Source organism: Pinus tabuliformis, chromosome 9 (genome assembly GCF_031772625.1).
Source record: "Pinus tabuliformis cultivar Carrire ecotype Pingquan chromosome 9, CPIR1, whole genome shotgun sequence".
In the NCBI taxonomy this organism is placed as follows: domain Eukaryota; kingdom Viridiplantae; phylum Streptophyta; class Pinopsida; order Pinales; family Pinaceae; genus Pinus; species Pinus tabuliformis.
The window spans coordinates 845,281,513-845,296,248 of record NC_142307.1 but is presented as its reverse complement, the minus strand read 5'-3'; the positions used below and the strand labels follow the sequence as shown (position 1 = coordinate 845,296,248).

General features: G+C 33.4%; 1 protein-coding gene across 1 annotated transcript; it reads left to right on the top strand.

Moving 5' to 3' along the window:
• Nucleotides 1-3,671: 3,671 nt before the first annotated feature.
• On the top strand, nucleotides 3,672-4,145 carry LOC149151426 (putative disease resistance protein At5g63020). The gene has a single exon (XM_089443152.1). The coding sequence runs from the start codon at nucleotides 3,672-3,674 to the stop codon at nucleotides 4,143-4,145; it is 474 nt and encodes a 157-aa protein (XP_089299278.1).
• The last annotated feature ends 10,591 nt before the right edge of the window (nucleotides 4,146-14,736 follow it).

Below are 14,736 nucleotides of genomic sequence, written 5' to 3'. Positions count from 1 at the left end.
TAAATTATAAATAATAAAGTTGTCATAAATAAATTAATAGCACCTCATAAATTATTATTTATCTGTTTTTTAAGTAATAGAATAATGCAATAATGGCAAAAAAAGGTAATAGTTTCAAGTTACTGCTATTTTGCATTTGAATAAATTTGTCCAGTCATATGAGGAGCCAAACTAAATGCCATAAAATCTCTAATTATTTTGTGTGATTTAGACATATTCAAACAATCATGAATAGATATTTGATGCCCCAATATTATTGTTTTTTGCATTGTTTGCAATTGATGGAGAATCAAATAATAACTATTCTACTTTTTTCTAGATTCTCTTCGACTGCTAACAACAGTTTCATGTAAGTAACTATATGCCTTTCAAATTTATTTGTTTCTTCACTAATCTGCATTCTATTAGGTCTCGGCAATAAGTCACTAAATTGATGCTCTCTCTCTCTCTCTCTCTCTCTCTCTCTCCAACTCTATCTCTATCTCCCTCCCTCCCTACTTCTCCATTTCCACCCTTATTACCTCTTTCTTTCTCTTTTTCTCTCCCCTCCTTCCTCTCTCTCTTTCTTTATTTCTCTATCCCTCCCTCTCTCCCTCCATCCTTGCTTCACAAAAACCTCACTGCAACTCTCTCTGTCTTTTCCCTCAAACTCTATCTTTATCTCCCTCCCTTATCTTTCTATAACTCTCACTCTTCCCATCTCTTTCTCCTTCACTCCCTCCCCCTGTCCAACTCTCACTTGTTTAGACTCTCTCTCTCTCCCCCTTCCCTTCACAACAACCACCCTCGAACTTTGTCTCTCTCTTCCTCCATGCGTCAACCATAAATACCTTCCTTCCTCTCCCTTCCCACCCTATTTCCTTATTTCTCTCACTTTTCGACTCTCACTCTCTCGCCTCACTCACCAACTCACTCCCCCTCCCCCCCATATACACACTCTCTCTCTTTTTATCTCCCTTGGCACCTTTATTCCTACTTCTCTTATTAACCCCTCCCCACCCCACTAACACGGCCTCAACTATTACCCATGTGTTAAAGTTACTAGCTGCAAGAACACGTGTGCTTTTTTAGAGATAGAAACATGCATGTTTTTGGTGCCAGGAATGTGTACACATTTTTAATGTTAGAAGCATGCACTCTTTTTTAGTGCTAGGAACATACACATGTTTTTTTGAATTTATTTTTTTCTCGACAAAATTATTACATGTACGATGACTTGGTTACTTCAGATATAGGTTCAAGATCATGAATGTGATAGACAAATCCATTATCCATGAAACTATATACACATAAAAATTTGACTATATAAATTCTAAATATATAATTAAAAAAAAAAGTGTAATAGTATTTACTATTTTTAATGTATTTCTCTCTTGACATATATCAAAATCTTAAAATACATCCCTCGTCTATTTCTGATATAACTTTTTGGTGTCTATTTTTGATATAACTTTTTTGCACTAGAGGACATTAAGACCTACAATCTAAAAAAGAAAATGATCGCTTGATAACATTAAGACCCTTTTAAGTTGTAGTAACGGAAAACCCTCTAATTTCAAAGATATAATGGCTTTCATAACTCTAAAAAAATATAAAATGAAGATTATAAATCTTGGAAAAAAAAATTTGCACAAGAAACACATGTTGTCTACAAATCTACAAATTTTCATAACAAGATTCCATCACTTAGGTATTGCACTAAGCGTTATATTTTGCATGAAGAATAACATACCATTGTTAGGAAAACTCAAAATTTAGATAGTTAGACACAATTTCTATAAACAAAAAAATATATATTCAAAAAGTAGCTCATATTCCTATATTTCTTCTTTTTACACCATTATCAAATTCATTGTGTAAGTAGTTGTAACCATCGCCTCCAATTTAATACACTTAACACACTGTGATTTTTCCAGGTTTACATTGCCACTAATGCATCATGAGAGACTATCATTAGCTTACACTCACCCTCTACCCATATATTTCTAAGGAAATAGAGAAGGAACTCCCTATCATTACATGAAGGTTTGTCAAGTACTCAAAAACCACTTATCCATTCAACCATCTAAAAATAACTAGCAGGTTCACCAATGAATATAAATATGTATCTTTGTCAATAGTGGTGGTAATCTAGTTCTAAGGTCAACAAACAATGTCATCAACTATTGTTTATCTAGACCCACCTTATAATATTCATACATTTTGGCCTTATAACTAGAAATATGTGTTAATTGACTTTGAGCATTTTCAATAGAAGAAACAATGGTTTCTAGGGATGTGGCTAGTCACAACCATGAGGACTCTTCCATATTTCTTAAAGTCTTATATAAGGCTTCTTAGAGAACTGAACCCTCATCAATTTTAATGTTTATATTTTTAAATTAAGATTAGGGATTGATGTGTGTTTATGTGATAATGTGGGAATTAGATATTCTCAAAGTTCAATATAAATATAACTTTTATTTATTTTTTATAATTAAAATAATTTAGAAAATAAAAATACATACCGGAAATTGATGACCACGTCAACATATTCTTAGTGGTTTTTCAAGTTTTTGACTGAATTTCTAAGTTTTTCTCAAATTTCACTCATGAATTTGCTCCAAAACTCTTAGAATGTGTGGTTATAAACTTTCTAAAAAAAATGCCAAGCAAAATGCATGTGACCACCCCGGGGAGAACAAATTCACGGCTTTAAAAGTCTCATTTTTGAACCTATATCGGAGGTGGGCACTACCGACCATGGGTGGTTGAAATGATAGCAGTGTAAGTGAAATTTGGAAAAATTCAATTCAATTTCCGAAGGTCCTCGTGGGTTGAGGTTCAGCTTCAAAAGTCAGTATGTCTGAGCTGGAGTAGTTTTTTTAAAGTTTGGTATTGGCAGACGTTTTATGTCAAGAATAATACATAAGGCTATTATTATACCTGCCTTAGGGCTATTATCATACTTATATTATTTTTCGTTTTGTAAAAAGCATTGATTTTAATTAAAACTAAAAAGCATTGATTTTAATTAAAACTAACTAGCATTTGCACCACATCTTGCAAAGAAAACGCCGTAAGGCAATGATGAGAAACAATAGCATAGAAGAAAGAAGTCAAAAGTTTATGCAATTTTGTTTCTTTATTGATGTTTTTTTTATCATATGTTATGTTTCAGGGAGATTCCAATGGGGATATCTTCAAAGTGAAGGATTTATGAAATATTTTGAAATTTTTTTGCCCGGAACTAGAGAGAACACTAATGTAGAAGTGATGGCAATGTCTATGGTAGACATGGAAGAAATTACAAAGAGATATTCCCAATTGTGAGATAAAAGGGAAAGTTGGTTGTATGGTGAATTTTGGTGCAATGAGCTCTTCTTCTTCAAGTACTTCCCATGGCCCTGTTGTTCCAACAGGCTCTGCAAAGATGAAATTGATCGAAGAGCCCCTTATAGTGGGACAGGATAAAGCATTTTCGATTCTCGAAAAGCTGGTGTTGTTGACAAGGGTGGATCCGGAAAAACTCTTCTTTTGAAGACACTCTTCAATAGCCAAAAGGTACGCAATAATTCTAAGGATGGTTTATTACTTTGGCTCACTGTTTCCCAAAGTCCCTCTTTTACAAGTCTTAGAAATGCACTCCGTACCCAAATAGCCACACAAAAAATGTAAATTTGGGCGAAAATATGAACGAAGAAGAGGTAAAGCGATGGTTGAATCAGACAGTGCACCAGAGCACCGGGTTTATTCTGTTCTTAGATGATGTATGGGGATGCAATGCTGCAGAATTGTTAGAGGAATTAGGTGTACTGTGCCCTGTAAGGAACCACTCTACCTCCAAAGTCATTGTGAGTTCCAGGGTTCGCGCTGCACTCTTAAAAACAGGTGTCGCAGATGAATACACAATAACAATGGAGGACTTGTCGGAAGATGAGAGTTGGAAGTTGTTTGCTTGTCACACTTTTCCATATAATAATGGAAATCTGCCAGCAAACATAGAAGAGGGAAAAGCCAAGCTTGTGTGTAAAAGGTGCAGAGGGCTTCCCCTCGCTATCAAAGTGGTTGGCAGGGCAATGGCCGGGAGTACTCATCCACAACAGTGGGAATGGCTGTCCAAAGGCTGCCAAACGTGGACAGTGTGTACAATTGTGTTAGGTTGAGTTATGATGCACTCGGCTATGAGGATGCTGACCTACAATTGTGCTATTTATATGGAAATATTCCAGCAAACATAGAAGAGGGAAAAGCCAAGCTTGTGTGTAAAAGGTGCAGAGGGCTTCCCCTCGCTATCAAAGTGGTTGGCAGGGTAATGGCCGGGAGTACTCATCCACAACAGTGAGAATGGGCTGTCCAAAGGCTGCCAAACATGGACAGTGTGTACAATTATGTTAGGTTGAGTTATGATGCACTTGGCTATGAGGATGCTGACCTGCAATTGTGCTTTTTATGTGTAGCTGCAAACATCTTCGAAGACGCAATCATTCATGTCCAGTTGGCGATTCAGGTATGGATAGGGGAAGGCTTACTTGCCAAGAAGACGTTGGAACATGAGCATCGACCCACTTATGATCCATTCGAGCTGGGAAGATATTATCTCAATATTTTAGCAGATCGTTGTTTGATCGAGCCAATGATGAGAGACTTTGATGGGCAAGTACTCTGTTTCAGGGTGCATGACTCCCTGCGTGATATGGCAATCCGAATCGCAGAGGAGGAAGAAAATTTCTACTGCCGTGTGGGTAATGGTTTGACAGCGGTGAATGAAAATGAGTGTTTGGGCCGCATTCGGCTTTTGTTGAGCAAGAACAGATTGACTTCTTTCCCCTAATCACATCGTCTACACAAATATGCTCGTTGTTTCTAAGTGGAAATCCATATTTAACAAAGATCCCAACAAGGGTGATCAGGAGTATGATCTCCCTTGAGGTGTTCTCTTTAAGTGGGACGTCATTGAAATCATTGCCAAAGAGTATTGGGTGTTTGGAGCAGCTAATATATTTGGGTTTAAGACACATGCCCATCAATACGTTACCTGCATCTTTTACCAGTCTTGTAAATCTGGAGATCCTTGATCTTTCCTATTCTGCCATCCAAGAATTACCGTCCGCCATCCATATGCTGTGATCTTTAAGGAAATTAATCTTGGAGGGATGTAGAGATCTGCAATTTCTACCTCCCTGTATCTCAGGGCTTACCTCTTTGGAGCATTTGGAAACTTATGGTTGCAAGGCTTTTTTGGAAGAAAGATAAGGATACCAGATGGAAAAAAAACAGCTTCTATCAACAAATTGGCAAGTTTAACACAACTTAAAACATTACAACTACAAAATAATGAGGAAATTATTAGTGATGGCACACTGGGAAAGATGACTCAAATGAACTCCCTCACATTGTCACTCATAAAGCTGGAAATTCTACCCAACGATATAAGAAACATGTCAAAATTGAGAAGACTGGTATTATTAGAATACTTTCACTTGGTTAAAATGGATTATAATTTTTATGACTTTCAATATTTGGGCTATCTTAAATTTGCTGGTTGTCATTTCTTGGAAGAACTTCCACATCTACATAAACTCAAGGGTTTGAGGCAATTGGAGATCATTGAATGTCCTAGAATAAGTTTGTTTCCAACAAAATTTGGTCGCAAAGGAGCATTTCCTCTTATGGAAACATTTTCTCTTGCTTGGCTACCTACATTAAAGGAGTTGCCTGTAATAGAGAAAGGTGCAATGGCTTCACTTAAAATATTTACTATAATGGCATGTACAACATTAAATATATTACCAGAGAGTTATATGGATCTGAAGACACTTCAGAAAGTAAGAATTTTTGGTTGTCCAATAAGAAATATAGGAACTAGAGAGAACACTAATGTAGAAGTGATGGCAATGTCTATGGTAGACATGGCAGAAATTACAAAGAGATATTCCCAATTGTGGGATAAAAGGGAAAGTTGGTTGTATGGTGAATTTTGGTGCAATGAGCTCTTCTTCTTCAAGTACTACCCATGGCCCTGTTGTTCCAACAGGCTCTGCAAAGATGAAATTCTTCTTCAAGTACTTCCCATGGCCCTGTTGTTCCAACAGGCTCTGCAAAGATGAAATTGATCGAAGAGCCCCTTATAGTGGGACAGGATAAAGCATTTTCGATTCTCGAAAAGTTCCGGAAAAACTCTTCTTTTGAAGACGCTCTTCAATAGCCAAAAGGTACCCAGTAATTCTAAGGATGGTTTATTACTTTGGCTCACTGTTTCCCAAAGTCCCTCTTTTAAAAGTCTTAGAAATGCACTCCGTACCCAAATAGCCACACAAAAAAATGTAAATTTGGGCGAAAATATGAACGAAGAAGAGGTAAAGCGATGGTTGAATCAGACAGTGCACCAGAGCACCGAGCTTATTCTGTTCTTAGATGATGTATGGGGATGGAATGCTGCAGAATTGTTAGAGGAATTAGGTGTACTGTGCCCTGTAAGGAACCACTCCACCTCCAAAGTCATTCTCAGTTCCAGGGATCGCGTTGCACTCTTAAAAACAAGTGTCGCAGATAAATACACAATAACAATGGAGGATTTGTCGGAAGATGAGAGTTGGATGTTGTTTGCTTGTCACACTTTTCCATATAATAATGGAAATCTGCCAGCAAACATAGAAGAGGGAAAAGCCAAGCTTGTTTGTAAAAGGTGCAGAGGGCTTCCCCTCGCTATCAAAGTGGTTGGCAGGGCAATGGCTGGAAGTACTCATCCACAACAGTGGGAATGGGTTGTCCAAAGGCTGCCAAACGTGGACACTGTGTACAATTGTGTTAGGTTGAGTTATGATGCACTCGGCTATGATGATGCTGACCTGCAATTGTGCTTTTTATATGGAAATCTGCCAGCAAACATAGAAGAGGGAAAAGCCAAGCTTGTGTGTAAAAGGTGCAGAGGGCTTCCCCTCACTATCAAAGTGGTTGGCAGGGCAATGGCCAGGAGTACTCATCCACAACAGTGGGAATGGGTTGTCCAAAGGCTGCCAAACGTGGACAGTGTGTACAATTGTGTTAGGTTGAGTTATGATGCACTCAGCTATGAGGATGCTGACCTGCAATTGTGCTTTTTATGTGTAGCTGCAAACATCTTGGAAGACGCTGTCGTTCATGTCCAGTTGGCGATTCAGGTATGGATAGGGGAAGGCTTACTTGCCAAGAAGACGTTGGAACATGAGCATCGACCCGCTTATGATCCATTCAAGCTGGGAAGATATTATCTCAACATTTTAGCAGATCGTTGTTTGATCGAGCCAATGATGAGAGACTTTGATGGGCAAGCACTCTGTTTCAGGGTGCATGACTCCCTGCGTGATATGGCAATCCAAATCGCAGAGGAGGAAGAAAATTTCTACTGCCGTGTGGGTAAGGGTTTGACAGCTGTGAATGAAAATGAGTGTTTGGGCCGCATTCGGCTTAATCACATCGTCTACACAAATATGCTCATTGCTTCTCAGTGGAAATCCATATTTAACAAAGATCCCAACAAGGGTGTCAGGAGTATGATATCCCTTAAGGCGTTCTCTTTAAGTGGAATGTCATTGAAATCATTTCCAAAGAGTTTTGGGTGTTTGAAGCAACTAATATATTTGGGTTTAAGACACATACCCATCAATAGGTTACTTGCATCTTTTACGAGTCTTGTAAATCTGGAGATCCTTGATCTTTCCTATTCTGCCATCCAAGAATTACCGTCCGCCATCCATATGCTGAGATCTTTGAAGCAGCTAATATATTTGGGTTTAAGACACATACCCATCAATAGGTTACTTGCATCTTTTACGAGTCTTGTAAATCTGGAGATCCTTGATCTTTCCTATTTTTCCATCCAAGAATTACCGTCCGCCATCCATATGCGGGGTGAATATCCATGGAATATCCTTTGTCTAAGTGCAGGATCAACGGTTGTGGGAGAAAGAGAGAAGAAGTGATAAAGGGAAAAGGAAAGGAAAAAAATAAATTTAAATAATTAATTTGAACAGACACCATAGTGGAATTCTTAAATGAAAAAACTAAAAAAACTAAAAATAAAATAACTGTCTTGAATTATGAAAAGGAGGGCTTATCCAAAAATTGGAATTCTTCTAGTCAAGAAAGAGGGAAATAGTTAAAAATTATTTATATTCCAAGAATGGGTATAACAAATAGGAAAACTCATGAACCTGGCTGGGGGGTTTATTCCTCATTTTTTCTTCTCGAAGAAAAGAGAAGAAAAAAGAAGTGAAAAAGAGGAGTTTCTTTCAAGAATAAAGATATACTTAGATGGCGAAAAATGCCGAGGGGCGTGAACCAAAGAAATGAACAAATAAAAACAAATGTTGGTTACCTAATATCCTTGCAAGGCTACTGTCTAAGATAAATACAATAGCTGCCTAAAACTAGTGGGAGATAAATCTAATGTGCCTTGTGGTGGAAAATATCTCTGCTTAAGGGTAAATATATAGAAACTTGTAGTTTGCAAGGAGTTTCTACTCATATCGCTGGAAGAATTTCTTCCAAGCTCAGGGGAAGTGAGTGACGATTATTGTCTGGCTAATGGTCGGGAGGCTCGAATAGACCCTTTATCTTTTAGTGTTTTCAGATATGTTCTTACCTTTAAATATAAAGATAAAAGAGATCTTTATTTTGTTATAAAATTTTGTATACATATGAAATCCTTGCATAGGGAATGAAATAAAGAGAGACAAATTGTGTACAGCAATAGAGTTAATAATCTTATAGAAATTTTCTTCAGCGCAAGATATATATAAACAAAAAAGGCAGTTAAACCTGGTAAGATATGTTAGTGTAATATCTCTTACCGATATGCGGGGTATGGACCAAACTTAACAAGAAGCAGGTATATATTCGATGTGCAAGGGAACCTGTAGGTTCCAATTTATCAGAACACAAATTTATATGTATGTTTTGTTGAAATAAAATTGCATGTGTATGTATGTTTCGTTGAAATAAAATTGCATGTGTTTCTTTATTGTTTAGAAAGAAAAAAATGGTATTTGGGACTAATGCAGGCAGCTTGTTATATATATACATGTCTATTATTTGTAAGAAGTACTTAAGTTTGAAAAAAAAACAAAAACAATAGCGTGTTGGTTGTGGAGTGGATACTTTCTCAATTTTAGGAACAGTAGCAAAAGAAAAATAAAAAAATATGTAAAGGTGGGTTATCAAGGACTCTTTTCACCCAGGTTAGCCCCAGGACTACTGAGTCGAGTGACTCTGAGCCCAGGGGCAGTCCTATCCTACAGAAAATTGTATATATATATATATGGAGAAATGAGGAGAAAACGAAGTTGCATGTAAAATATTTTCACCATAGGAGGGTTTGTAAATACAAAACCTGACAATTGTTATTACCACTGAAAAATGAGCAACTACAAGACCTACCTAGCTATTCTAATCATGAGGCGAAAAGAATTATAATAATGGAATTAGAATAGACGTATACAAAAGAGAGTAATAGAAGACACTCTCATTATTGCATGTTTAACATTTATCATGTTATGCAATGGAGCCAATACAATTAGCATTTCTAAAACAAGGTTTAGCAAAAAGACAGTTCTACCAAAGAATAACTCCATTTCAAAATAACACTATATATCTGTAGCTAGAAGATTTATGGTAGCTTAAAACAAAATAAAATTTCTAGAACCCATGCGTATATATATAAATACATGAGAAACATTCTACAATCCTTAATTAAAAAACAAAATTATGCATAGTGTTTAAGTTCAAGGTCGGGAAGGTCGTAATTTAAATTACAAAAAATTCCAGGTAGGGGTTCCAACCCTGAGGGTTTATGAATCCCGTCAAACCAGAAAACTGGACACGGCCTCTATTTACAATTAAATAATCTTTAGTCAACCCATAATTTGAGAATCTAAATTCTCGGAGGAAAAACTTGGATGAGACAGAAAAGAAAATTTCAGAGTGGATCTCATCGATTTCATACACCTGAGAGTAACGACTAGAAACCCCAAAGTAAATTTTACGACTAGAATTCACAGCGTAAATTTTACCACTTACCAAGAAACCCCAAAGTTAGGGAGTACTTCCCCGTAGTCACAAATTCATGAGAGTGTGATCCGGTTAGTATCCAACTTCACTACCTGATTAGAATTGTATATAAACTCTGACAGCAATGAAAATAGTTCATTAAGAAAAACAACCGGAAAGGAGGTTGAATTTTACAAAAGCATGCCCGTTATAAGCTCGAGTTGTGTACGCAGTAATGTGCAGTCGTCTAATCACCATGGGAAGGCTCCACTACTATGTAGAACCCTGGGATGGGTGCAACCATAACGAAATGCACCAACTGAGGGAAACCCTTCTTTCCCCATGATAGAGAAGGAGGAATGAGACGATGCGGCTACGACAGGGATATCAATATTACTGTTCGCCTGAGCCGATAATTCCCCAAATTGTTGGTGTTGGTGTTGAAATTGCAGCCATTCCGGTTGCTGCAGGTTTTGACCTGCAAGAACAGAATCCATTGCAAATATGGTCAAGCTGCCATTGTTGCCCCGGTTCAGGCCATCCTCCTCCTCTTCTTCCTCTTCATCTTCCCGCTGTCCAAGGCCCGTCTGTGCAAGAAAATTCTCCACCGCCGCGGCCTGAGTAGTCTGAAAATTAGGCCTGTGAATGTCTCTCCAGACTTGATCAAGACTTCCCCCGGCTGCAACGCTCACCTGGCGCTGCATGGCACAAGGTGGGGAGCTGAGAAGGTGGGTAACTGTATCGATCTTCGCCGGAGTTAGTAACCACGTGGAGGTATGGATAGTTGCTGGTTAATCTGACGGTAGAAGATGCTTCTATCGTCTAACATAGATAATCGATGGTTCATAATCGTCCACGGTAGCAGCTGGGGGTGTTCATTCCAGAGGGAACGCCTTACGGCGTAAAAATCTGAAGAAGTTTTTATAATGTTATTGATAATTTTTTATTAACATAATTTTTTGAAAACAAAAAGTTATTTTTAAATTTTTTAATAAAAGTAATTCTTCATTTTTCATTGGTTATAGAAGTCGTTTTTTCATTGGTTATAGGAGTTGTTTTGACTTAAAAAAAAAAAAAAATGGGGGCTTGCAATATATTTGTGAAACAAAAATTAATTTTAAAAAAATAAAAATTTAAAAAATCCTAATAATTCTAAATAGCATTCATTAATTAATAAACATGTTATGTTTAATATTATTTTATAACTACAGTAGTTAAAAAAAATTATTTTAAAGTATCATAAATCAATTATTTGAAAATATCATATCTCTGGTATAAAATATTTTATTTGAAAATATCATATCTCTAGTATAAAATGATTCTCCTCTAGCATCTTTTTATATTCCATTACGAGTATATGTAATGATATTGGTACATCAATTTATTATAATTGAACAATTGAAAAACTTTTCAACATTTAACGTTCATGTAATTATGGACTTTTAAATAATTCTTTTTAATATGCATTCATACTTTTTGCAAGGTTGAATAATTATTTTGTATATGAAGCCATATCTTGTATTTGATTGAGAATTGCCTTTTATACATATGATTTCATGTAAGAGTATTTAATTTAAAAACATATTTAAATATGGTTTTAAAATAAAAATTAAAAGTATGGTTAAGATGTTAGAAATTATTATTAATGTATTAAAAATATTATATTAATTTGAATTTGGAATTTGGAATTTTTAAATAATGTATTCTTAATATACAATTCTATTTTGTACAGTGGAATGATTGATTATTATCTAACTTTATAACTTATATTCGATTGAGAAGTGTATTAAATGTTATTTATATAACTTATAAATGTAATTTTTTTATATGTATTTGTGTTAATTATTTTTAGTTAGGAGTAAAATAGTTTTTTTTGGTATATAGGGTTTATATTTCACTTTGTTTCTCTTTTTCTAAGTAACCCCAACCCACTACTTTATTAATGATGCTCTACAATAAAATCATTTTATTATTACCATAATTATGTTTATGTGTTTACTTATTGCTGAAAGGAAAATTATGTGTAATGTGAGAAAACTCTCGCTTAATTTTGGGTTGGTTCATTAAGGAAGAAAATATCAAGGTGGATTTTTTGTTTTATCAAGAAATCAAGAACTTCATCGAAATAAATTGTTCTCTGGATTAAAGGAGACATACATTTGAGTCTCTTTTTGAATGTTATTCCATTTTCATTATTGAGTTATAAGAGGAAGACCACTTTATGTTAGTTCCAAAAACTTTATCTTTAGGGTATTGTAAATTGAATGTAAAATTTTTAAAGTTCTAAAACATTTGAATTTTTATTTCATGTTTTAAATTTTTATAAATACTTTGTTTTCTTAAATGTTTATTTTATTTTATATATTTATTTTATAAATATATTTAATATTTTTGTATAAACATAATTATTTTATTTTAATCTATATATTCATTTTTCTAAATTTCTATATTCATTTTTTCTAAATGTATTTACTATTTTTATTTCACATTTTATTTAATGTATTCATTCTTATAATAAATGCAGGTTTTACAATAAAGTTAAGGATAAATCAAGGATAATGCTAATGTGACATAGAATATTTCAATTTATTTTATTTATATTTATCTTTCTAGTTGTCACATTCACTCTCAACGTTTCAACTTCTTCACGTGTCATTGGACTTTGCCCCATGGACAATAATGAATCTCCCCACAAATGATCTTTCATTTTGCTATCAATTACTTTTTACATAAGAGACAATACTAATCAGTAATGTTGCATATTACACTTGTTATACTTGCCTTCCTTTGTTTTCAATAAAAAATTATTGACTTTAATTAAAACTAAAAATATTATAATTTTTTTATACTGTTATTGACAATTTTTTTATAATGTTAATTTTTTTTAACTGTTTAATAAATATAATTCCCAATTTTTTTTTGTTATAGAAGTGAATTTGACCATTTTTATGGGGTTTGCAATATATTTGTGAGGAAAAAAAATAATTTAAAATAAAAAAAATCCTAATAATTCTACATAGCATCAATCAATTAATAAATATGTATTGTTTAATATTATTTTATAATTACAATGACTAAAAAATTTAATTATTTTAAAATATCGTACCTCGTGGATAAAATGATTCTCCTCTCACATTTATTTATATTCCACTATAAGCATATCTATAATGATATTGGTACACCAACTTATTATATTCCACTACGAGCATATCCCTAATGATATTGGTACACCAACTTATTATAATTGAACAATCGAAGGACTTTTCAACATTTAACGTTCATGTAATTATGTAGAGACTTGGATCACGTAATATTATAGTTTTTTATATAATATTACATTCATTATAAGAAAAATTGACAAATCGCAATATTTTATAAATATCCGAGGTTAACCAAATTTAATAGTATACAAATATATAAATAATTTTTTATATAAGTTACACGTCTTTTTCTATTTGAAAATATTATACTATATAATATTATATTTATCAAAGAGATTAACATTAGTTATCAATAATTACAATATAATATTATGCATTTGTGGTAAATCAAATTTAAAACATTGTCATGATACCACCAAGTACATGTAAATTAAAAATATTCTACTATTTACTATGTGTGATGTGGACTCTTAAATAATTCTTTTTAATATGTAATCATGCCTTTTGCATGGTTGAATACTTATTTTGTATCTGAAGTCATACTTTGTATTTGATTGAGAAGTTGACTCCTATACATTATTTTATGAGTTGATGTAAGAGTATTTAATTTAAAAGTATATTTAAATATGTTTTTTAAATAAAAATTAAAAGTATGGTTAAGATGTTAGCAATTATTAATGTATTAAAAATATTATATTAATTTTACTTTTTTTATTTGGAATTTTTAAATAATGTATTTTTTATATAAAATTCTATTTTGTATGGTTGAATGATTATCTGACTTTATAACTTATATTCAATTGAGAAGTGCATTATATGTTATTTATATAACTTATAAGTGTAATTTTTTTTTATATGTATATATGTATGTTAATTACTTTTAGTGAGGCGAAAAAGTAGTTTTTTGTATATAGGGTTTATATCTCACCTTGTTTCTCTTTTTCTAACTAACTCCAACCCACTACTTTATTAATGATGCTTTACAATAAAATCATTTTATTATTACCGAAATTGTGTGTTTACTTATTGCTGAGAGGAAAATTATGTATAATCTGAGGAAACTCTCACTTAATTTTGGGTTGGTTCATTGAGGAAGAAAATATCAAAGTGGATTTTTGTTTTATCAAGAAAACAATGATGTTATCAAAATGAATTATCCTTTCTATTAAAGAAAGAGACATACATTTGAGTCTCTTTTTGAGTGTTATTCCATTTTCATTGTTGAGGTAGAGGAGGAGGACTATATTATGCTAGTTCCAAAAACTTCACTATAGTAAATTATTGTAAAATTTTTAAAGCTCTCAAACATTTGAATTTTTATTTCATGTTTTAAATTTTTATAAATAACATGTTCTTAAATGTTTTATCTTATTTTATATATTTATTTTATAAATAAATTTAATGGTTTTATATAAACACAATTATTTTATTTTAATCCATAAATTCATTTTTTCTAAATTTCGTTATTATTTCATAAAAATGTTTTGTTTATTTCACATTTTATTTAATGTATTCATTCTTATAGTATATGTAGGTTTTACAATATGTATTTACCATCTCTCCGCGG